Below are 26,232 nucleotides of genomic sequence, written 5' to 3'. Positions count from 1 at the left end.
AAGGAAGGAAGGAAGGAAGGAAGGAAGGAAGGAAGGAAGGAAGGAAGGAAGGAAGGAAGGAAGCAGGGGCAAGGCAAACAGGCAAAAAATAAATAAAATGCTTTGGTTTTTAACTGTTATATTCCCTTAAGAAATAGGACAAAAGAATAAGGGATGTGAACTCATATTCACTGAGTATCTACCATGTCCTAGGTATTGTACTAGTTGCTTTACATTTCCCTTATTTTGTCTTTACAAAACTTGACAAAGTAAATTATTTTCCCTATACAACACAGAGGATGCACATAGAAGTTGAATAGTCTACAGTAACAGAGCTAATAAAAGATAAAGCTGGAATTTAAACCTGAAGCTTTCCAACTCAAAGGCCCACATTCTACACTACTGGTGATTCATAAATATAGGACATATATGTCTTATATTTGAATAAAAGTTATCAGTTTTAAAGAAATTTGTGTATTTCACTGACATATCATGTGCTTCTTTTGAACAACCATCTTCACTTATAGTTTCTGTTTCTTCCTCCTTTGGGGAAAAGAAAAATGCATATTAGGATCAGGCTTAACATGTATATGAGAGTATGCAATTCTCTCCCAAAATGTATATCCCTAAATTGCCTGAAATTCAATTATTTATAGAGATTAATTTCAGGGCAACTGATTCATTTTAAAATCCAAATATCCTAGTCATCCACACCATAGTTTTTCTCCCGTTATGATAGAATGTATCTTTATATCATTCACATTGATACAAGTCCCTTTCAATCTAATTCTTTTTAACAACTGGCCAAGATCAACCAAATTAAGACAGTAAGTATAATTGGTAGTTGGGAAAGAAAAGAACAAATAAGAGGTGATCTGGAAATATTCAGGCCTCTGTAGAATGCAGGAGAAAGTATAGAGACTACAATAAGAATATGGAGCCCAGAAAGGCTATAGAGAAGGATAATAAAATATACATTTCCCCCAGGCAAAACATCAGAAATTTGCTATTATGAAAATCAAGGTAAATTAAATGAATTTAAAGCATCTTTTTGTCCATGTGCACCATGAACTCGACATTCTTGTTAAGTATGGTTTGATCATCATCCAGAGTCACTAATGAACACATTTTACTGGCAAATATTAGAACTGAAAAATGAAGGGGTCCCTGGCTGGCTCAGTCAGAAGAGCATGCAACTCTTGACCTCGGGTCATGAGCTCAAGCTCCACATGGGGTATAGAGATTACTAAAAAAATAAAATAAAGTTTTGAAAGAAAAAAAGAATCATTTAGAACTGAAAAATACAAAATAAAAATATATGCCTTAAAATTTACTTTGATTGAATTTAAGTTTTGAATAATGTATTTTTATACCTCAAGAATGTCAAATTCTTCAAGCTCTTCTAAAGCAACTTCTTCTATGTTGAATGAACACAATGAACATGAGATTACTAAGACACTTAAGATATAATGTAAATGGAATTTTGCAGTGTGATTTTTTTCAACTAACCTCCTCATCTCTATTCTTATCCATTCCAATTCATTTTCAACATGTTTTAAATTAATATTCTTAAAACACAGTTCTGATTATGTTACTTCCCTGCTTAAAAATTTTTAGCTGCTCTTACTAAAGTTGAAAATATTTAGCCTGATATTCAAGGCCCTTCAAAATGTGCTTCCAAATGAACCTCTAATCTTATTTCCTAGGACTCTCCTTTGGATGGGGATTAAGAATAGTATTGGTTTGTCAATACCTCCAGACTTGAAATTAAAGGGAGAGTGTGCTAAATAAAATGTCATCATTCAAATATACAGATAGTTATAGATTGCTTTGTGGGTTAGGCACCATGCTACGTGATAAAGATAGGCAGAGATAAAATTATACCCAAGAAAAATTACAATACTAAGTGACTTTAATACTAAGTATACTAAGCATTAAATAAATGGCAAACAAAATAAGTGCTAGGGTTTAGAGTTTACCTCACTGTTTTGGAAAACACACACACACACACACACACACACACACACACACACACAGGGGAGATTTTGGCCAGCTGAAGGATGTCCAGGCACTGGGATTAATTATTAGTGCAGAGTCCTATAAGGTATGGGTGAGGAGGAGAAAGGGAAGAACTTTGGCAGTGATCAAACAAGACAGGTTCCCTCCAACCCGAGGGCCTCTTCCTTTCTTCCTATTGACTCTGGCTGTGCTCTCCACCCAGAGAGCATTTTCATCTTGTCTTTTCTGTATTCTTTCACTTTCTTTTTCCTTTACTATTTAATTTGAATGTCTTCATCTATGTTAATGGTTTTGATCTCATTTTATTTGTTCTTTAATGGTAATCATTGCAAGTCCTTTTTGGAAATAAACAGTGTTCAAGTCACCTTTTCTTTCCTGTTCCAATTTTTTTTTCCTTTAAAAAACAAACAAACCAATTAAAAAATGAGCAGGGTATCTGAACAGACATTTTTCCAAAGAAGACATACAGATGCTCACGTGTACATGAAAAGATGCTCAACACCATTAATCATCAGGGAAATGCAAATAAAAACCACAATGAGATATCACCTCACACCTATTAGAATAGCTGTTGTCAAAAAGACAAGAAATAACAAGTGTAGGCAAGGATGTGGAGAGAAGGGGACCCTTGTGCACTGCTGATGGGAATGTAAATTGGTACAACCACATGCAAACAGTATAGAGATTCCTCAAAAAATTAAAAATATAATTACCATATGGTCCAACAATCCCTATACTGGGTATATATCCCCTCAAAAATAAAACTCTTATTTGAAAAGATATATGCACCCCCATGTTCACTGTAGCATTATTTATCAAGCCAAAATATGTAAGCAACCTAAGTGTCTACTAATGAATGAATGGATAAAAAAATTGTGGTTTATATATATAATGGAATATTATTTAGCCATAAAAAACATTTGTAACATTTGGCAGTTGTAATAACATGGGCGGACCTAGAAGGTATTATGCTAAGTGAAATAAGTCAGAGAATGATAAATACCATATGATCTCTTATATGTGGAATCTAAAAAACTAATAGGTACAGATTGCAAATTGGTGGTTGTAGAGGCTAGGGGTGGGGAGTTGGAAAAATGGGTGAACTGCTTTTTTAAAATTTAAATAAATGGAATAAAAATTATGTTAAAAGTATACTCAATATAATATAACCCATGATGAAAGAATGTGAAAATATTTCATTAAAAGTGAGAAGTGGGAAAAAATAAAGCAAACAAAAAACCATGCCAACAAGATAAATTCCCAGGCCCACAGCCCAGCTGTGCAATTTTCTTTGTGAAGCTGATCACCCTTACTGATGTGATTTTCATTTATTCTGAACTTCCCTGCATTTTTATTCCTCTCATTCAAAAATATTGATTCTAATAGAGTTATTTGTGGACTATTCTCTTTTAATAGACCAAATCTTCCTAAAGGCAGAGATTATGTTTTATTTAATTTTGAATCCCTCTGGGTCTCGAATTCCCTAAGGTGGTTTGTGACAGATGTCTGATGAAAATGGAGTGAGTGAATAAATTTAAAATGTCACTAAAATCATTCTTTATGAAAGTGGTAAAGTGCCCAAAGGAGATTCCTTTAAGAAACTATTGTGGAGAGCAATATATAGACAAATCATAGCATGAATCAAAGAAAAAAGAAAAGTTAATTTCAGTAAACAATATTAATCTTTTTCTCACTCATAGTTTGATCCCATGGATAGGTGACAACATGGACAGGTGAAAATGGAAAATTCTCATGATATGTGGAAGAGCTGAAAATCAGATATTTAAATAATCCTCAAAAGTAGTATTATCTCCAATCTCAAAAGCATGATCATAAAACATAAATATAAATTCTTTAATGCTAGAACATTTTTATGAGAAGAAATTAAAATGCCAGATATTTCATAAATAAATTTATATTAAAAAAGACTACAATATTTTGTATGAAAATTTCAGATGAATTTGCAACTCCTATATTGATCATTTTCTGAAAGATCAACAGAACATTTTAATAAGTCTCCTCAAACTGGCATAATGTAAGTGTTCTGTCTCTGTATAATAAACCACTTCAGGGGCGCTTGGGTGGCTCAGTCGTCTAAGTGTCTGACTTAGGCTCAGGTCAGGATCTCACATTTCATGAGTTCCAGTCCCGCGCGGGCTCTGTGCTGACAGCTCAGTCTGGAGCCTGCTTCAGATTTTGTGTCTCCCTGTCTTTCTGCCCCTCCCCTGCTCGCACTCTGTCTCTCTCTCCCTCAAAATAAATAAACATTAAAAAAAATTTAAAAACCACCTCAAAACTTAGTGGTTTAACAATTTATCTTTTGTGGTTCTGAGGGCTGAAGAGCTCAGCTGGGCAGTTCTCACTGGGGGTGTTTCATATAGCTGTAAACAGATGATAGCTGAGGCTAGAGACATCTGAAGGCATCTTCCCTCAATGTCTGACACCTGGTTCAACAACTGGGAAAAAAGTAGTCAAGCATCTTTTCTCCACCTGGCTAGCTTGTGTTTTCTAAAACAGACTCAAAGTAGAAAGAATGACTTCTTCTGAGTTCCCCAGGGAAGCTGTTTCAAGCGAGCCTGCAGGAAAGCTACGAAGCTTCTATGACTTCATCTTAGAAGGCATATAGTGTCACTTATAATCTAATGGCCAAAGTAATCATAAACTAGCTCAGATTCAAAGAAGTGGAGGAACATTCTTCACCTCTTAATGTGGGAATGGCTTGTGGGTACAAGAAGGTAAGAATTGATGGGGGCCATTTTGGAACCAGCTACCTCAGTAACATTTCTGAGAATATAGAAGTCCAACTTCTTAAATAAAGAATGATGTCCCATAAGAAAATCTAAATCCAACTTCCCAAAGGAAATTGAGAATAGAGAACCATAAACAGAGTCATAATTCTGATTATTTGATTTTCAGTATATGTTTGTATTAAAAAATGTATCTGTATTCTATTTCAAGAATCTAGCATTTAGCCAAAGGATTATATGCACTCTTATTAACCCAGTGCACATAAATTGTGTTAACAAATAGAAATGTGAGAAATGCAGAATATCAGATCCTACTCTAGACTATCTGAGCCAGTAGAAATGTGAGAATATCAGATCCTACTCCAGAACTACTGAATCAGACATGAATTTTAGGAAGATGTCCAAAAGATTCAAATGCACAGTAAAGTTTTGAGAAGTATTGACTTGGGGACATACTCTTACACTAGTATATACAGGGCATCGTTAAACTTCTCATCTGAAGAAATCTAGAAAATATGAAGTATCCTTCTTCCAACTTTGGAAGCAGAGAAGTATTGTACATTCAATTTTGGTTTTAAGTGGAAAAACATAGCTACAATCTGATTGTGCCTATAAAAAATCTTTGACAAATTAGAAACTACATGTATGGAGGGGAATCTTACTTTTTATGTGGGACATCAAGGATCATCACTATGTATGTGGGAAAATATTTGATCTATGATAGTTCTTTTTATGTAATTAGGGAAGCTAAGGAGACAGATCCAAAAAAGTGCAAGGAACTTAAAAATGGGTAATAAGGAACTTATGTACATTTAGCTATTTATATATAAAGACACACAGAAATGTTTTTTGATATTATTATTAGTGAATTACTTAAAATATATTTTGGGGCAGAATAGGATCATTGTCCTGCAAGTTAACTTGCTGTTATTTATCAACATCTTTAGATAAAATGAAAGCAAATTTAAAACCAAAAATGTCTTTTAAAGGAATAAACTTTTGAAAACATACCATTTTCTTCCAAAAATATATTCAATCCATTCACAATTTCTTGCTTGCTTCTTAACTCATCACTCATTTCTATGATCTAAATTATAAAACATAAAATGCCTATGAGAGAGTTCTTCAAAATCAAATCAGTTCAGCATTAAATATAATTTTAAATTTGACAACTATTATTTTGTTTTGCTAATCATCTGAACGTAAATTTTCTAGGAAATTATATTTGAATTATTGAAGTCCTTTATAAGTAAAACTATTTCATTTAAGGAACAACTAGAAACTTTAGGTTGATTTCCAAAAGGCCCCAGATACAAGCCTAGATGACAACTTAAACACCTGATCTAATAATTTTTTTAAAAAGGGGGGTGCCTGGGTGGCTCATTTGGTTAAGCATCCGACTTTGGTTCAGGTCATGATCTCACAGCTCGTGAGTTTTAGTCCCTGCATCAGGCTCTGTGCTGACAGCTTAGAGCCTGGAGCCTGCCTCGGATTCTGTGTCTCCCCCTCTCTCTTTCCCTCCCCTGCTCCCCTTCTTTCTTTTGCTCTCAAAAATAAATAAAACATTAAAAATTTTTTTTTCATTTTTAAAAAGATACTGAATGATTTTCCTAGTCCGTGAGAAACTCAGAACGATTAGCTGAAATTACTCTGACTTCTTAGTGTAGGAAGGAAAGCCAAAGGAGCCTCCATTCTTCTAGTAATGTTATCACCATAAATTAGCCAAATGAGGAGAAACTTCTTTTCCACTTTAATTCTATTATGGCATCATCCCATGTGGGGGCAAACTGAAAACCCCCACAAGGCTATGAGGGCCTCAATACCTGTCAAATAGACTCTGTTAGCCTCCACAGAACCTTTATCTCTTTTCATTTGGATCACTCACATTGTCTGAATTCTGAAGTAGCCTGCTAACTTGCTCTATCTGGTTTTAACTTGGCTAAAGTCTTCTGAACCTTACTGTGTACATACCTGCTTTGAAATTTAATGGATTTTCACAACACTTATGATAAAATTTCCCAAATCCTTAGAGGCCTCAGACCCTTTATGATCAAGGTGCTGCCTATTATTCTAATCAAATCTCCATTTACTCAAGATCCAATGATGTAGAATTCCTTGCATTCATCAATGCACTGGCACATGCTGTACCGTCTGCCTGAAATACCCTTCTTTTCTTTCTTCTCCCAGCTATTTCTTTATCAAGGCTCAGCTTACTAGTTTCTCCAAGTTGAAGTGGGTGCCCCTTTAAACTCCTGTAGTATATACTACATATCCTCCTAACATTCATCATATTAGATTGCAATAGTTTTTCTCCTCTAGAGGGCAAAGAATGTCTTCTCTTTTCAGCACTGAGCATGACACTTGGTAAATGTTATTGAAAAAACAAGGAAATGAATATACAATTAGAGACGGAGGAATTTGTTGAGTGATTTCTAGTCCACTTTGAGTAGGGTGGAAGAAATCTATTCCACTCACCCCTGCCACTGATTAATTTAAAATATTTTATGGAAAAAGTGGGCTAGTTCAGAGGTTCTTAAATATGGTCAATAGTAACACAGGGATTAACTCAATTAAATAACTGCAACAAGGTTATTCCAGGTCCTGCTAATGAACATTCAAGACAACATAGAAAGAAACAAAATCATAGAATGTTAGAAATGATTGTGTACTTGGGGGTCAAGTTCAACATCTTTACTACAGAGATGAAAAAATAAGGAGCTAAAAGGAATGAACTTGAGATTGTTGGGAGAGCTCTGATATAGGATAGGGTAGTGGTTCCAATTTGTGTGGCTCAAATTTGATAACCACTGGGACAGGAGTTTAAAAACTAGAAAAAGTATCCTTACATGAATCTGTAGTGGCTTAAGGAGTAATAAAAAGTGTAATAAAAAATAAGCAGAGAAAACAATCTCAAGGCAATAGTGGTGAGAGTTAAGTGGTGTGTTGTTAGTATTACTGGAAACAGTAAAGGTTTAGAATATTAAAAAATTTTTAAGTTTAGGTTGAGATCAACCAACAGATCTAGACCAAGGTAACAGTTAATTCTTAATTATTGATGCTTATGATAGGAATTGACAATATCAAATCAGTTTTTATTTGGCTTTGCAGTACAAATTTATTTTTTCTTTCACTACTTACCTTTCTTTGTTTTGTTTATGGTAATGACATTTAAGGTAGAACTAGTACAGTACTAGATCATCTATGGACACTCAGGCAAATCATTTAATTATTTGTCTGCAAAATTGGGTTGGATTAGGCCACCTCAAAGATTCTTTTTATTAACTATGAATCCACCAACACTGGTTTGCCATAGTCAACCTAGAATGCTCCAATTCCAAGAATAAGTCTAATTCATTTAAATACCTTAATATTATTGGTATTTTAATTTGCCCGGCAACTTTGGTTTTTAAGTTAGTGGGTCAAAATTTGGGATACCAATAAATAGGTCATATTTACATTTTTACTTAAGAAATGCAGGCTGCTGGTGAGATAGTTGGCAATTTCTAGCCAGAAAATGTGCATAAGATCACAGAGAATCAAATAGGCAGTGAAAATAACAACAAAAACCTGTCCATCTGAATTAGGGCCTAACATTTTTCAGGTTAAACTAAACGTCGTAGGCACTGCCGGACCACGCGTGGCTCCCCTCAAAGCAAAAGGGCCAAGCAAGAGAGGCCTGCAAACCTCGCCTCTGCATGGCTTTGGCGTCACTTCTGCACTCCAGCTATGGGTGGGATCTTAAACTAAGCCCTTGGGTCTCAAGAGCACTTTAAGAATTCACTCCCTGAGGGTCGTCCCTCTCCGCGGCCAAACCGCAAGCTAGTGAGAAAAATGGGCCATTTGGGGTGGGCCTTTCTTTCTCTCTAGATCTCTTCCCCTTGCCCGTAATGCCTAGCGCCAGCTGACCAAAATGCATCAGCCGTTACCTCCATCCTGGGAGCCAGGGCTTGGCCGTCGCTGCCACCCGCTCCCGCCATTTTGTCCGGTGGTGCCACGGCAGCCGCAAGGGCTTGTGGGGGATGGGGAAGGAAGCCTGGCAGTGCGTTGGGGCGGGGCTTCCGCAGACTCCTAAGATGCCTAGAGAAGGGGCCTCTTCTGGACCAACCGGGATCCCACCCACCAGACTCGCTGAGAAAGCGTTGCAGCCCAAAGGTGATGTAGCATTCCTTACAGCGGCGCCAGGAAATGTTTTATAGTTTTCATTTTACCCCTTATGTTTTTGTTGTCCCTAATGACTCTTGAGGGCCATTTCTCATGGCAGGATGTGTAATAGTGGTAGGATTAGAGTCTCAATAGTACTTACAATCTTAAATTTGTTGTGAAGATTAAATGAGATCATACAAGGTAAGTGCATAGTGTATCTAGCAAATAGGTAATAAATACCTGCCGTCATTACTACTAGTCTCATCGGGCATGACCCATAACTGCAAAGAAAAAGCTTTGTTTTAGAGGCCATTGTAGGACCTTTTGCAACAACTGACTGTTATCAGCTACAAAATGAGTACTAAATTTTGCTTACATACATTTGCTGGTACAAATGTATGATGCAAATTTCATCTTTTATGTCTCTGTAGGCTTCTCTCTTTCTTCAATTTACCCAGTGTTTTAAAAAGGATTACTACCAGGGCACCTGGGTGGCTCAGTCGGTTGAGCGTCCGACTTCTGCTCAGGTCATGATCTCACAGTCCGTGAGTTCGAGCCCTGCGTCAGGCTCTATGCTGACAGCTCAGAGCCTAGAGCCTGTTTCAGATTCTGTGTCTCCCTCTCTCTCTGAACCTTCCCCCGTTCATGCTCTCTCTCTGTCTCAAAGGTCAATAAAGGTTAAAAATTTTTTTAAAAAATTAAAAAAAAAAAAAAGAAAAAAGGATTACTACCAGAAATGTCTCCTAGAGAGGGGCCCCAAACTTTGAAAGGAGGTAATGGAAAAAATATATACTATTTAGGTTATGGGTAAGAGGACTGTGCTGGCAGGAAAAAAGGACTGTCTACAGGTAGATTTCTAGGGTATCACAATTTGTACCTCTTAACACAAGGGTCTTAAGAATTTAAAACTTCTTGGGGCACCTGGGTGGCTCAGTCAGTTGAGCAGCCGACTTCGGCTCAGGTCATGATCTTACGGTTTGTGAGTTGGAGCCCCGCGTCGGGCTCTGTGCTGACAGCTCAGAGCCTGGAGCCTGTTTCAGATTCTGTGTCTCCCTCTCTCTCTGACCCTCCCCTGTTCATGCTCTGTCTCTCCCTGTCTCAAAAACAAATAAAAGGTTAAAAAAAAAAAAATTAGAATAAAACATGAGGCAAGGTCTTTGTGATATTTGCTTAGAAAAATAATTTAAAAAAAAATTTTTTAACTTTTTGGGGCGCCTGGGTGGCTCCATTGGTTAAGCGTCTGACTTCAGCTCAGGTCATGATCTTACGGTTTGTGAGTTGGAGCCCCGCACCTGGCTCTGTGCTGACGCTCAGAGCCTGGAGCCTGCTTTGAGTTGTGTCTCCTCTCGCTCTGCCCCTCCATGCTCACACTCTCTCTCAAAAAAAATAAAAATTAAAAAAAAGTTTTTTAGGGGCACCTGGGTGGCTCAGTCGGTTGAGCGTCCAACTTCGGCTCAGGTCATTATCTCATGGTCTGTGAGTTCGAGGCCCATGTCGGGATTTGTGCCGACAGCTGGGAGCCTGGAGCCTGGAGCCTGTTTCGGATTCTGTGTCTCCCTCTCTCGCTGACCCACCCCATTCATGCTCTGTCTCTGTCTCAAAAAAATAAACGTTAAAAAATATTAAAAAAAAAATTTAAACTTGAGATGATATGGAATACGGAGATCATGTATCCAGTATAGAACATTTTACTTTATAAAACGAATTTTTTGCAAATTAAGTGTTTTGGTGCACTGGGGGATCTAGTTTTTGAAAGAACACAAACACAATGAATAATGTTAACCTAAATTTTGTTAAATCTCTGGATCTTCCCATGTTCTCTGACAAATGTTGACCCCAAAACCCAATAATTTCCACTTAAGAGACAGCAATTTCTAAACTGTTACCCCAAAATAGAGGTAAATGGCAGGATTTTGAAAGCTAAACTTCTTTTCCTCTAAACTTCATTTTCTCACTTTCTCCCACTCCCTGTCTCCCCATCATACTTTAAACAACATTGATAACTTCTGTCAGATATGCCAGTTCAGTCTGTGTGATTTCTCTCTGCATGGCACCGACCCAGTGTAAAAGTCCACTCAGGCTGCCATAACAAAATACCATTAGACTGGTGGCTTAAAAGCACAACATTTATTTTCTCACAGTTCTAGAGGCTAGAAGTCCAAGATCAAGGTGTCAGCATGGTTTGTGGTGAGATCTCTATTACTGGATCATGAAGGGCCACCTTCTCACTGTATCTTCACATGGGGGTTGGTAGGAGAAAAGGAGAGGGTGAGCAAAAGCTCTTATAAGGGCACTAATCCTACCATGAGGGCCCTTACTCTTATGACTTCATCTAAACCTAATTACCTCCTAAAAGACCCTATTTCCAAATACCATCACACTAGGGGTTAGGACTTCAACATATAAATTTTAGGGACATGATTTAGTTCACAGCCCTTAGTAAATCAACCACCCAAGAATACTAGGTATTTGGAGTTTGGGATTTACAACCAATAATTATTATGACAGCTGGTTCTTCAGAATAAAATGAACAGTCAATGTTAGTTTATTTAAGTTTTCCAGTTTTTGAATCCTTTTTCAACGTTTATTTATTTTTGGGACAGAGAGAGACAGAGCATGAACGGGGGAGGGGCAGAGAGAGAGGGAGACACAGAATCGGAAACAGGCTCCAGGCTCCGAGCCATCAGCCCAGAGCCTGACGCGGGGCTCGAACTCACAGACCGCGAGATCGTGACCTGGCTGAAGCCGGATGCTTAACCGACTGCGCCACCCAGGCGCCCCGAATCCTTTTTCAATATGCAAGTCAGTAAATCCTCACTTATAAAATAACCATTTAATACATGATAATACAAAGATGGTTTAAAACTGACTCGTTTTATTATCAATTTTAATAGGAACAAATTTCTTAAACATATTTAATTAGGTAGCTTCTGGAATATGGATTAAATGATGAAAAAATGGGCGACCATGAACACACCCTTTAATTTCATTTCCAAATTCGTGCTTCATTCTGTACATAATGTCTTGGATATCCTCTTTTGACAAGTACATCGGCAACTGTCTAGATAGACGCACTGCTTCTCCCTGTGAAGAGAAAGCCATACATTTTACCATGATACACCCTGAAGCAGAAAACCTGTTATTTCTGGCAAGAGAGAAGGCAGAAAATTGATTATATTCTTTTTATTACTCATTTACTCACATATGAAGCACAAATTATGTAAGTCATTATTGTAGGTTCTACACACAGAGAAGAATAAGACAAACAACATCCTTGTTCTTGTGAAATTTATATTCTATTCTAGTGCAGAGAAACAAAACATAAAAAGACAAAGAAAATTTCAGTAAGTAATAGTGTGCAAAATTAAACTAGGCAACAAGATAGAGAGTGATTGTGTGGTTAGGGAAAGCTTCTTCAAGGTGACATTTAAGTTTCAATTTAAATAAGAAATAATGCAAAGATCATGGGGTAAGAAAAGCATTTCAGGCAGAAGTAACAGAAAGAACTGAATGGTCACTGTGGGTGTAGCATAGTTACTAAGTAGAAAAGGGAAACAAGAAAGGGAGTTAAGTAGGGGCCAGATCACCCTTTAGGACAGGATGAATGCACAGGGAAATAACCAGGGGGTTTTAAAGCAAGAGCCTAAAATATTTGCTTCACATTTTAAAACAATCAGTTTTGCTGTTGTGTGAAGTATGGTTTGAGGCAGGTCAAGAAGAGAAGCAGTCTTGCAGGCAATTACTAGTCCTAGTGAGTCTTTGACAAGGGTGATAGCAGTGGAGATGGAAGGAGGTTTAAAGACTCCTGACACGAGCAGGAGGTAGAGTCAAGACTTGCTGGTGGACTAGTTATGATGGATATAGACCCAAGGATAATGTCTGCATTTTCAGTATGGTGATGCTGTTTTCTGAGATAGGAAAAACTGAGCGTTTAGGGGTAAATAGTATTAGCAAAGCTAGCTTCTTTTAAGATTTATTTTAAAAAAATTCTTGTACTTCAAAGAACTTGAGCCTAAGGGTGCCTGGGTAGCTCAGCTGGTTAAGCGTCCAACTTCAGCTCAGGTCATGATCTCAAGGTTCATGGGTTTGAGCCCTGAGTCTGGCTGGCAGTTTGGAGCGTGGAGCCTGCTTTGGATTCTGTGTCTCCCTCTTCTCTCTGCCCCTCCTCATCTCACACTCTTTCTCTCTCTCTCAAAAATAAACATTAAAAATTTTTTTTCAAAGAAGGTGAGCCTAAATATTATTCTCTGCAACCACACACCCTCTTCCCTTTATCTTTCCAACCATCCTACTCCTCTCTAACTAAACCTATTCTTTTAATTTGACCTGTAATCTCCTCAATCCCTCCTTAATTTTCTGCCTCACCAGCACCTTTCTTATCTTTCCCTACTTAAGGTCCTGAATAGTTAGTGAGACATTAAGGATATTATCTCCAGCTTCCTGCATTCATTTTTGATTCCTACTAGAACCTAATTCATCTTTAGGTTCCTCTAGGAACCATATTTATTCCTCTAGGACATAACACAGTTTCTTGTATATACACTATGGGTTCAAATTTGCTCACTCACCCCCTTGTTCTACATATTCATCTTGCTAATTGCTACAGCTGGATAAATTGTACCAAGCACTGTTAGAAAATTTCCAAACTGCCTGGCTGGATCCAATACCAGTGTTAGCTCTTATGAGTCCTCAGTGCCATTTGGACATCTTATTCTTCTCTAATCAACCTTCTCTTATAGTACCTACAACTCTTATTTTCAGATATTCTCTACTACACTCAAATCCCCAATGCCTCCCCAGCCTCTTCACTCTCAGCAGATAACTTTTCCTACTCCTTTCCCACATGGATCACATACATCACTTCTCTCAAGTTTACCTCAAAATATTTTTACTTTCATTTTCCCTCTCTTCTGCTCTTAAGAGAACAGTTTCTCCTTTCTAAAGCTTATATCTTTTATCCCATCTTCCTTCCTGCCTCTTTTGGAACATCCGCTTTCCAATCTTTTATGTCAGTCTTTCCCATCAACAACACAGAAACACAGACAAGCTAATCTCTCTTTTTTTAACACCATGTGACTTGCAGCCTACACTTTTTCACCACTGCTCTGCTGTTCGGCCATTGGCAAGTCTTCTCCTGACTATTTCTCTATTATTATTGCTATCTAGCAGCCATACCTGATGGTCTTCTAGCAACTATTACCCTATAGAGAATATGATACTAATTACTCATTTTTAAATTTCTTTCGTTCTTTCACTTTTATATGTACCTCTGTTTGGTTTTTCTTTTATTCTCCTATCTTTTATTTCTGATTCATCTTATTCAGCTTGACCTTAAATGGAAATATGCCTGTAGATCTTATGGAAGTTCTTTTTTTCCCAGGCTCTCTTCCTTAACAATCAATCCACAATTGCCTTAATGTAATGAGAAATATAATATTAGTAAAAATATTTATATCTAAATATCCAACCATTTTTGTTATTTTTGAAATCGTATTTCTTTCCACATGGTTCGTCAATACCCAAAACATGCCCCTCAACTCCTTCAACCTTCGTTTAAGTTTATACTACCTCTTTCGTAAGAAAAGATTCCTTTGAAGCCATTAGAAACTATCCGTGTTAAATTGCTCCCACAATAGGCTAGGAAGTTCCACAAGGCAAAGCTCTTGAAGGACTCACTGAATACTATTGAATACAATCTTCAGAAAGGGTAAAAAGTGGACTTTCCAAAAGTCTGACCCTCAGAATGCAATGGGCACACACCATGGTAAGAGTCTGACCAAAAATGGCCCATTTTTTTTAAAAGGGAGAAAACAGATTTTATTTACATTCAGGTTTGTTTTTAAAATACCAAACCTAAGGGATAGAACTTCAAACACAATCACTATTGTTTTCCCACTACTATCATATACTTGAACATTTAAAACTTTATAAGCTTCTTCCATCCTCTATTACTTTAGAATTCATTTTTTAACCCACTGTTATATTTCTTATTTGTGGTAAATATTCCTAGAAAACTAAAATTTCCATTTATTCAATAATCTACATCTTTCACTCACTCTCCCTTTTTGCTCTTGAAGAGATCAGGGCTTAAAATCCTTTATAGACAGGTATTTGGTGTAAAAGTGGAGAAATTTTGAATCATTTCTTAAAAATCAGAAAAACTACTCCAAACAAAAAACAAAAACAAACAAACAAAAAACCTCAGAAAAACCATCACTATAAAGGGTGTCCTTCATAGGGCTCTTCCTCAATATGTACTCATGAAACAATGTTACGGTAAGGATCCATGATAGAGTTTACTACAACCAGTTTATGATGTGAAACTTTTAATGAAGTTTTCTTTTTTTGGTAGTATTTCTTCTTGCAAACATATAATAAACCTAATAGAAACTTTACTATTTTGAATGTTTACTATTTTATTGATAAACAGTTAAGTATCTTAAAACCTAAACAACCTACATAATCTAATAATGCATACCTCCAAATAACTTATCACTTTACGAGGTCTACATTCATAAACTTCCTTTGCATTTTTGTTTAATATGGCATTAAGAATTTCTTTTAAGTCCATCACTCCATAGAATGGGAGACAATTAGCCATTTCTTCTATTTCCAAGTAGTCTTCAGCAATGGAAACACCTAAAAGAAAAATAAATAAAACCACATGTAGATATAGTTAGTTTTGTTTGAATTATATTCCAGAAAATGCCTATTAAAAACAAAATCACTGTGAAAACATTTAGTGAACCTTCCTTAGAATTTAATATAGTCAGGACAAAGTTTTGTTCCTTAGTTGGAGAACAAATGATAATTTCCCATAGGATTTCACATTAAGTCATAAGTGCTCATAGACACCACATGTGCTTTGTATCTCTGTTATTGCACTTCTGTTCTCTCCATTTGTGTAGAACACTTCCTACTTTGGAGAGAAAATGGAGTCCCATGATATTTATTAAAATAAAATTGATTTAAGTGTTTTAACAACTGTTGCTGTTCAAATTCTATTCTACTAGGTTAGTATCTAGCTTAAAGGCCTGAATTATCTCTGTGACTATTTTAACTTAATTATAAAAATATTCATAGTAATTTATTTTTTCCAACTTTATTGAGATATAATTGATAAACACTATACAAATTTATGGTTTACAAAGTATTGACTTGATACACTTATATATTACAAATGATTACCACTATACTAACTTATTAATATATCACTAACTTGAGAAAATGAAATACTAATGTTTTAAATGTTTTAAAATATTTTAGTAAAACAATATTTAAAGCTGACATTATTTATTAAACTACTTTAATTTAGTGATTAAAATAAAACTAAAAACTAGATTGGATATATAATGGGGTAAAATACCCATAACAATATAAATTCCAAAGGATCAAATTTGGCTTTAGAATGCATTTTAAAATGCTGCAAAATAGCAGAGATTGTCTTCTTTGGCTCTGTGTAACACTGTTAATATTGAATTTCATACCATGGTTATCTAGAAGTAAAGAAAATGAGACAGTCCAATGTTGGATAAGTGGTAGCTATCGATAGATAAAAAAAAAAAAAAAGGAGTGATGTAGCTTGAAGAGTTTCAGATCCTGACATGTCAGTGATCCTATACCTAATCTGCTTCCAGTTACAGATCAGTTCCTTGACCTGGATAAGATGCAGTGGTGGTATAATAGAGGAGGCATCCTATGTTCCTCCTTGGAAACAAATATAGAGTAACAGAAGAAGATCTATAATTAAACATTAAGGGATAAAACACAAGAGTTGAATGAAGGGAAATAAAAGGGGAATTTAAATGGGACTTGATACAGGGTTTAGGTAGGCAAAGAGGAAGAAGCAGAATATTCTAGTTCACATATTTTTACACATACATACAGATAAGTAAATTACAAAAACATCAGCTAAGAGACTTTCCACTACGCTGGTTCTGTACCTTTTATGCTATGATTAGACTGAAAAGTCTAATACTTACTACATTTGCCCTGGAAAATAATACACATTTCACAGAATTACTTGTGGATGTGAATAAAGTATTTGGCAACAGATGAGGAAATTAAGCAATATTTTAATTTCTAGATTTTAAACAGATATAGGAAACTTAGCCCATCTCGGGACTCAAACCCACGAGTTGTGAGATCATAACCTGAGCCGAAATCAAGAGTCAGATGGATGCTTAACTGACTGAGCCACCCAGGTGCCCTGACAAGTTTTCACCTCCTAAAATATGGAATTCTTGTTGATGTAAAACAAAACGCTATTCCCATTAACAAGCAAAATTCTTAGGATCACATTCAGAACCTTCCCTCAAAGCCAGATGTATTATTCTTCCTCTTTTTTAAATGTCTTTATCTTTATTCAATGATGTTTTCTGACAACTGGCAAACTGTTTATCCAAAGTTAGTCTAAGACAACAAACTCTAAAAAAAGAAGTGGTCTTTAGGAAAACAGGACATAAAAATTAATGAAGGGAAAAAAGGGCTTAAAAAAGAACATGAGAGTTTTTAATCTGATGTGTTTGTTATTGGTAAGATAAATAATGCTGATGACAATCTAAGTAAAGTTAATTCCAATCAAATCAAGTCAGTTTGCAGATAAGTCTTATTCATTTTTATCTCTGGTGCCATGCAAGGTACCTGGTATTCCAAAGGCCTTAAAAAACACTTCCACAAAGCTAAGAGCTGAAAGCATCTGTCAGATAGAAACTTACCGGGTAACTCAAAAATAAAAAAATAAAAAGTTGGCTCTCCTAACTTAAAAAAAAAATTGCTGTGAACCTGCGGAGTTCTGTGGTTCAAGTTGTGCAGATTGCTGTGTTAATCCTCAAATCAGTTTTATAGGTATGCAAGATGGCTTGGTGTTTGGTGTTGATTTGGCTGCATTTCAGGGATGGGAAATGCAAAAAAAAAAAAAAAATTGCTGTGATAACATCTTTCATGAAAAAAAAAAAAAAAATGGCACCTGCCAGCAATACCACATAGTTAATCAGAAAAATAGATTAAGAAAAAAATATTTAACTACATATATACATACACACACCCCTAGCTTCACACTTCAAATAATTTAAAAAGATGTTAGGGGTCCCAAGGAAGAAAGATTTCTATGACTAAAAGAAATGAGGACAAGTCCTTTCAGAAAGGGGTACTGGAAGATGGGAAGAAAAGAAAATATTCAAACACCTACCACTGTCAAATACTACGCGTATTGATTTCTGTAAGTACCTAGTTAAGTGCTAACTACTTTATAAAGTAAATATCTCCACTTTAAAAGAAGCAATATAATAAATTAGTTAAAAGGTAGCCTATAAAGATGCTTGGGTTTAAATCCTTGTTCTACCACTAACCGTGTATCCTTAAGCAAACTTCATTGTGCCTTGATTTTTCCATCTATAAAATGGAGACAGCAATAGAACATACTTCATAGGGCTATTAGGAAGATTAAATTAATACATTTAATATTTAGAATCGTGCCCTGTACATTATAATTATTCAATAATTATTAGTTGTTATAATGAGAAAATATTGAGGCCAAATGACTTTCCCAAGAAAACCCTTTAAATGGCAGAGTTGAGATTTGGACTAGCTTTTCACTCCAAATCTAAATATCCAGACTGAGGTAGAAGGTAAGAAATTTCACGGTAGGTGTTCCTAAAACTGCAAAAGTCAATGAAGTTAAAGTTTGTTGCACCAAAACATTTTCTGCATATATCTAATTTCATAGTTTTGTACATTGTTTTTACTTATATTCTTTTTATGTCTCAGTAAAACATTCCTGTAAAAATTTTCAACACTGTTTTGGTTGAACTTCATTTTTCTACACCTTGGTCATGACAGCTTTAGGGACAAACAGGAGAGGGGACAGTGGGATGACTCTGCGCAGCACCTTTGATACCAGATGAAGGGAAAGTAGTAGGACAAGACCAACATAGGAAGTTAGGGCAGAAAAAAGTTAAATATGGAAGCTATGAAAGAAGAGAGAAAGGGCCAACCAGGAAAACTGAAGTCTCCTAGCCAGAAGGATTTACTTTTCTCTCCATCCAGTGAATTGCCATACAAAGTAAATAGTTTTATCACAGTCTTTTTAGCAAAGCAATGGAATCAAATCACTCACTCTCCAAATAGTAAGATTGCTGATGTTACAAACCCAACTGGCAAAACAAGTAAAAATCCTTTTAAAAAGGTAACAGAGGTCCACTTTTGTTAGACCTTTCCAATATACTATGTATATCTTTCCCATCTAAAGGAGTATTAAATAATTTAAACAAAGTAGGCAGTTTGCATTTTGTGACAAAAGAGGTCAAACATTACAATGAAACTACTCGATTAGTTATGAAAACACAAATGCCAGGTAATATACTGAAAGAGATGCCAAGGTTGCTTGTTTCCAACAGAAGTGACCTTTTTGAAATATGACTTTTTACATACATAGCTGACGCTGTACTTTTCATGAAATAAAAATATACCATGATATGTACATTATGAAACTCAAATGTAACTTCTGGAACAAGACTTATTTCCAAGTCAGGAAATATTAAATCACATTATCATACCTGGTATTAATCTTATCTTGAAACCATTTGCTGTAAGACGAGGATCAGACAGGTAAGTTGATCCACTGTGTCTCTGATCATCTGTGGTCATTTTACATAAAATCTCTAAGTAATGAGATCCATTAAAAAGACTGAAAAAGAAATTAATGGTCTTTTAACTTATTAAATATGTAAAATTAAATAAGACGATTTATGGGAAAAAGTTAACCCAAGGGCCCTCTAAAAATCATCAGTAACCAAAATACAAAGATATAACTAACCCTGTAAGAAACTTTATTTTTTTACATTTCTGTATCTTTAGAAGACCTACTGTATACCGTGAACAGAAAGGAGGAAGACTAGTTATAAAAGACAGTTTCTATTTTTCAGAACATGACAAACTAAATGTGAAATCAAAAACTGTGCTCTCTCAAATCATACAATTGAAAACTTTATAAATAATGCCATAGCTATATTATTGTATCATAAGGTTGTTGTGAAAATCAAAGGGTTTAGTAAAGCTCTTGTAAGTCTTCAACAAACATTAGCCATTGTTATTGCTATTATTGAGCTCTTATTTTTTATTTTATAGAAATCTAAATTACTCCATTCCTGCATTACAACCATAGTGAGAGGGGTGCCTGGGTGGCTCAGTCGGTTGAGCAGCCGACTTCGGCTCAGGTCATGATCGCACAGCTCCTGGGTCTGAGCCCCGTGTTAGGCTCTGTGCTGACAGCTCAGAGCCTGGAGCCTGCTTTGGATTCTGTGTCTCCCTCTCTCTCTGCCCCTCCCCTGCTCGAGCTCTGGCTCTCTCTCTCTCTCTCCCTCTCTCTCTCTCCCTAAAAAAAAAAAATTAAAAAAAAAAAAAAAAAAAGAACCATAGTGAGAAAACTAAGCCCAGCCCATAACTACCCTGTCTTTGACACAGTTATGAAAAACTTACATTCATTGTGGTGGGGATGTCACATTTGATAAGAAGGGTGAAAACAATTTTGAATTCAGCTTTGTTGCAGTTCATGTTCAAATAAGAAAGCTTTTTTTCAGGCTAGTATGGGCCTCCAAAAATAATTTTTAACGTATTTGGTTTTGAAAAACAGAATGTAACAGGAAAATATTTTTTAAAACATATAATTTGTACAAGCACACAAAATGAATTTTGAACTTTAAATGAAAGTTCACAAATACCATTTAGAAAAGCAATCAAGTTTAAAATTTCAGATACACTCTAGCTCTTTTTAAGGGGAGAAAAGAGAAAGTACGATCAGATTTCTGAACCGTTTAATATACCCCAAATCTGTATTAATTCTTTTTCTAATTCTTCAACAGTTTCCTAATCCAATCTTAAAAGAATACTACGAAAGGATTCTACTATGAAAGAATACTATGCTGGATTTTAGTGAATGTGATTACCATTGCCTTAATTAAAAAAGGTAGCCTTGGGACAAATGTTTTCCTGTATCCTGGCCCTATTTTTTCTTCTGGTGGCAGGATTTTTAACACAAGCGTTTTAATATATTGTATGAAAGATTTTGTTGTAATTTATTCTTGGGAGTTCTGAAACAATTACCTAGTGATGTGTCCTAGAGAACAAATCCTCAATATCTTTCTAATTTCAGGTTTTTAATCTCCTTTATCATACATAAGATTCTCTCCTGTGTCAGACTAAAAAAGTATTAAATATAAAAAAGGCAAATGTTAATAGTTATTAGTCTCTTTTACAGAAAATACTTTGCTCATGTAGGATAAAAGGGAAATACCCCATTTTGCAAAGTATAATAAAATCAGTTCAGGAAACAATCATCAATGGATGATTCCATTAAATGGAAAGGTTGATAGGGAATTTTAAGGTATAAGAGTAGGCTGTCAATGACTGAACCCAGTGATAAGTGCCTTTTGATGTGATGAAATACAAAGCACATAGCACAACCTATTGAACTGTGATACTAAAAAGGATAATTTAAATCTATTCAATCCTCTCGGGCTGTCTTCTGTTTAAATATGGGAGAGGGAGAAACAAGTTAAACACCACCTTAAGGAAGCAAAGGGTCAAACTGAGATAACAGGATAATCTAATGAACAAATGACTGTTATCAACAATAGGTTAATGGTGTGATATTTAGAAGAGATTTAAGAGACATAACAAAATGTGATGGCTGGACCTTGTTTAGATAAAAATTAAACTTGATACATTAAAAACTATAAAAAAGAGGGGTGTTTGGGTGGCTCAGTCAGTTGGGTGTCTTACTTCGGCTCAGGGCACGATCTTGCGGTTAGTGAGTTGGAGCCCTGTGTTGGACTCTATGCTTGGAGCCTGGAGCCTGCTTCAGATTCTGTTTCCTTCTCTCTCTGCCCCTCCCCCACTCACACTGTCTTTCTCTCTCAAAATAAATAAGCATTAAAAAAAATTAAAAAAAAAAACAAACTATAAAAAAAGACATGTTGAGACCATGAAGAACGCTTTCAAGGAATTAATATTGTGAAAGATAGGAACTGTACTTAGGTAAGTCATTTTTATATTTTTTTGGCTTTGTCTGTAAGACAGTAACACGGAACTTGTAAACATGTCTATTCACATCTCAATGTGAATATTACCTGGGCTCAATGTTCAATTACCTGGGCTCAAAGAGACAGAGTTTGGAAACATATTCTCTGACTGGGCAGCCATGCATACAGCTAAGAAGGGGAAGGAGAAAGTGTAAGTAGAAAAGGGAGACTGGATCCTGAACAGGGGTATTGGTCTCCTCTCGATGCTGGATACCTGTTATGTACTGTTTAGAGCAGTACATACAAAGCATGACCATTCCAGCCAGTTATCATGTCTTACCAGAGGCCAAAGAAAGCAGCTGATCATCCCTTGTCTCTTTCCAAAGCCCTTTAGGTAAGTCATTTTTAAGAGAAAGATAGTGAAAGATGTTTGGGTGGGAACTGTCTAAAAAATACTTAGGAATGGGGCGCCTGGGTGGCGCAGTCGGTTAAGCGTCCGACTTCAGCCAGGTCACGATCTCGCGGTCCGTGAGTTCGAGCCCCGTGTCAGGCTCTGGGCTGATGGCTCAGAGCCTGGAGCCTGTTTCCGATTCTGTGTCTCCCTCTCTCTCTGCTCCTCCCCCGTTCATGCTCTGTCTCTCTCTGTCCCAAAAATAAATAAACGTTGAAAAAAAAATTAAAAAAATAAAATAAAATAAAATAAAAAATACTTAGGAAAGAAAATATGTATGTACACATACACACAACACACATACATATACACACAGCATACATATACATTTGAAAGGATAAGTAGACAAATGTGGGAAAATCTTGATAATTGTTGATCAAGGCATTCATTGTATAATTCAATTTTGGTATATGTTTAAAATGTTAAAAGAGTGTACAATGAAAGAGAGTCATGGCACCCTAACTTCAAAATTACCCTTAGGAAAGTCACTGTGTACAGAGAAGAATTGAGGTTATTTATTAATTGCAGAAGTAAACTATCTAGCATACTCTAAAATTAGTAATTTAAAAACAATTCCATTAAAGATTAGAAAATCAAATTTTAAAAAGATTTCTTTAAATAAATCTTTTCCCTACTAGGAAACTTTTCCCTACTAGAAACACTTCCAACTTGTTACTTTCAATTTCTAATCTAGTATGGATTGATAAATGTTTTGAGAGTTAAAAAAAAGAATTATATTATTTCACCATACCTCTCTGTTAATATAATTGGCTTTTCCAGTGGCTCTGCAGGAAGTTTATGATTCTCAATAAGTCTTTTAAATAGGAGGGCTTCTTCTACTCTGTAAGGATTTAATAACATTACCTCTGTTTTGGATGTAATTAGCCACCCATCAGGAAACTTGAGATTGTGGATCAAGCAAAATTCGTCCTTCTCTTCTAAGTCAAATTTATGTTTCTCAAAATTTTTTTTTAAGTTTTCCATAGAAAAGGGGATCTGAACTATTTTAACATTTTGGTTCTTTCTTTTTTCAATTTGGCACTGAAAAAGGTCTTCAAGTTTTGGCTGATTCGATAATGAAGTTTTCAATTTGTGCTTCTGTGCCAAATGCCATGCACTGGTGGGCTTTATCTTTTTTCTGCCATCTTTTAATGGCATTTGTGACTCTTGTTCAATGGCTCTCTTGATTTGCTTATTGTATCGTTCCAAATCTTTAGTAGCCTTCTCTTCATATCTATGAATAAAGATAAAATATAACTAATGAGGCCATAATTAGAAATATATTAATCATCTGAAGTAAATTTTATAAAAAGTAAAGATCTGGTATTCTAAATCTGATAATGATGAAAGAACTTCTATTGGACTAACCCTCCCATACATAACTATGATAAACTCTGCACAAAATACAGAAAACAACCATTTAAAATAGGCATGAAGAGCAACCAAAAACAGGCAGGTATTGGAATAAATTCGACATTTGAAAAAAGAGATCCAGAGGTGCCTGGGTGGTTCAGTTGGTCAAGTGTCCAACTTTGACTCAGGTCATGATCTCACGGTTTGGGGTTTGAGCCTCATGTTGGGCTCTGCAAGTGGGGAGCCTGCTTAGGATTCTCTCTCTCTGCCCCTCCCCAGCTTACGCTTTCTCTCTTTCCCAAAATAAAGTTTAAAAAAAAAAGATATCCATATTTATACAGATGTTACACAGAAGACAGCCCCCAGCATTAAGGGGAAGTGGCAAAAACTCAAGAAATAAGCTGCACTTAAAAAAAAATTTTTATGATTTTTATTAATTATTTTTATATCACATAATATTATAAGTTGCACTCTTACTAGCTTGAATCACCAGAACAGAGTTCCTTGCTTCCAAAACAAATGGAAATTGAAGGAGAAAATCCCATTTGTGGCAATCCCATTTGTGGCAATCCCATTTGTGGCAACTGCTAGAATGTTAAATGAGCTAAAAAGAGATTTTAGTGACTACCACTCCAGGGTAAATGGAGTTTCGAGTTTGAATTCTACATAATTAGATAGCTTAGTAAACACTTTGGATTTTAAATTAAAACTGGAGTAGGGCCAGGGTAAGGAACAAATTATGTCTTAGAACTAAGGAAGCTAGGATTTGCCCTAGGATTAAGGGCCAAATTTAAACTCTCTCTCTAAGGATATATAAAACAGCCTCCACAAGCTCAACATGATCTGTCAGTAATTTAAATGCTTGGTAGAAAAAAACATGAATACGCTTCAGAAGAAGATAACAAAACCTACAGTTTCTTCAACAGATCACCCACAATGTCCATTATATAATCAAAAGTTACCATTCAAGCAATAAAACAAGAAAATGAGAGTCACAGTCAAGAAAAAAAGTGGTCAGTAAAACCAACCTCAAGATCATTCACTCAGATGTTGGAATTTGCAAAAAAGAAAAATTTTTTTTTAAAAATAGGTTTTAATAAATATTTAAGGACTTAAAGGCAAAAGAAGATCATAATGAGAGAAAAGATGGGGAATCTAAACAGAGAAGGGACGTTACAAAGAACCAAATGGAAATGGAAATTCTAGAACTAAAAAACACAGTATTTGAAATGAAAAAGTCCCTGGGTAGGCTTAGCAGATCAGGGATGGCAAAAGAAGGGTTAGCAAACTTGAAGACAGATCAGTAGAAGTGATCCAATCTGAACAATGGAAAGAAATAATGAAGATTAAAAAAAAAAAATCTCAGTGGCCTATGGCACAACAACCTCACATATATGTAATTGGGAGTCCCGGATAAAAACCATAATAGTGAGGGAAAAAAAATTGAAGAAATTATAGCATGGATGTTGTAATTTGTATAAATGAAACCTTTTACAGATCCAAGAAGGTCAGTGAACCCTAAGCAGGATAAATACAAAGTCCACGGCTAGGCATACGAGAATGAAATTGCTCAGAACCAAAGATAAACACGAAATTCTGAAAGCACTGAGAGGGGAAAAAAAGACAATACAAAAAAGAATACCACAAAAGATGGATATAAATTCTCATCAGAAGCAATGTAAAGCCAAATGACAGTGAATAACATCTTTTAAGTGCCAACAGAATATAGACTTCAATGCTACAAAGCCAACAGGTCTTTCGAAAATGAAGATACAAACATTTTCAGATAAAAGCTTAGAATCTTTTGCCAACAATAATTGCACTGTTAAGGGCTGATACCAGATAGAAATTCTGATCTATAGGAAAAAATGATGAGCCCCAAAAAATGGTAACTATGTAGGTAAAAAAGAAAAAGGATCTTTTAATATAATTCTCAGGGCTTCTGGGTGGCTCAGTCAATTGAGCGTCTGACACTTGATCTTGGCTCAGGTCATGATCGCAGGGTCGCCGGTACAAGTCTTCCATCAGGCTCTGCGCTGACCACGGAGCCTACTTAAGATTCTGTCTGTCTCTCCCTCTGCCCCTCTCTTCGTTGTTCTCCCTCTCTCTCTCTTTCTCTCTAAAAAAAGGTTTTTTTAGGGGGTGCCTGGGTGGCTCAGTTGGTTAAGCATCCACCTTTGGCTCAAGTCATGATTTCATGGTTTGTGGGTTCAAGCCCCATGTTGTGCTCTGGGCTGACAGCTCAGAGCCTGGAGCCTGTTTCGGATTCTGTGTCTCCTGCTCTCTGTGTCCCTCCTCCCCTGCTCATGCTGTCTCTCAAAATATAAAATAAACATTAAAACAATTTTTTTAAAGATGTAACTAAATAAAATAGTCAATTCTACATCTGAAGAGTTCCTTACACATTTACTGTAATATCAACATGGAATAAACAATTCCCTGAGCACTATGTAAGAAAATGCATACACTTTTTTTTTTAAATTTTTTTTTTCAACGTTTATTTATTTTTGGGACAGAGAGA

General features: G+C 35.8%; 1 protein-coding gene across 7 annotated transcripts in view; it reads right to left on the bottom strand.

The window, feature by feature from the left end:
* Positions 1-11,743: 11,743 nt before the first annotated feature.
* Positions 11,744-26,232, bottom strand: part of PMS1 (PMS1 homolog 1, mismatch repair system component) — a 102,056-nt gene continuing 87,567 nt past the window's right edge. For 5 of the 7 annotated variants that reach the window (XM_040475630.1, XM_040475634.1, XM_040475633.1 and 2 more), the window contains 4 exons: positions 23,110-23,592; positions 19,445-19,575; positions 15,367-15,527; positions 11,744-11,972 (listed from right to left, as the gene is read on the bottom strand). In XM_040475630.1, the coding sequence (XP_040331564.1) occupies positions 11,808-11,972; positions 15,367-15,527; positions 19,445-19,575; positions 23,110-23,592 (940 nt within the window). In that variant the 3' untranslated portion in view covers positions 11,744-11,807. The remainder of the gene's footprint in view (positions 11,973-15,366; positions 15,528-19,444; positions 19,576-23,109; positions 23,593-26,232) is intronic. The other 2 variants (XM_040475636.1, XM_040475635.1) reach the window with 1 other exon arrangement.

Source organism: Herpailurus yagouaroundi, unplaced genomic scaffold, assembly GCF_014898765.1.
Source record: "Herpailurus yagouaroundi ecotype Mexico unplaced genomic scaffold, PumYag 140, whole genome shotgun sequence".
In the NCBI taxonomy this organism is placed as follows: Eukaryota; Metazoa; Chordata; class Mammalia; order Carnivora; family Felidae; genus Herpailurus; species Herpailurus yagouaroundi.
The sequence above is the reverse complement of the archived record's forward strand: the minus strand, read 5'-3'. Positions and strand labels throughout refer to the sequence as shown.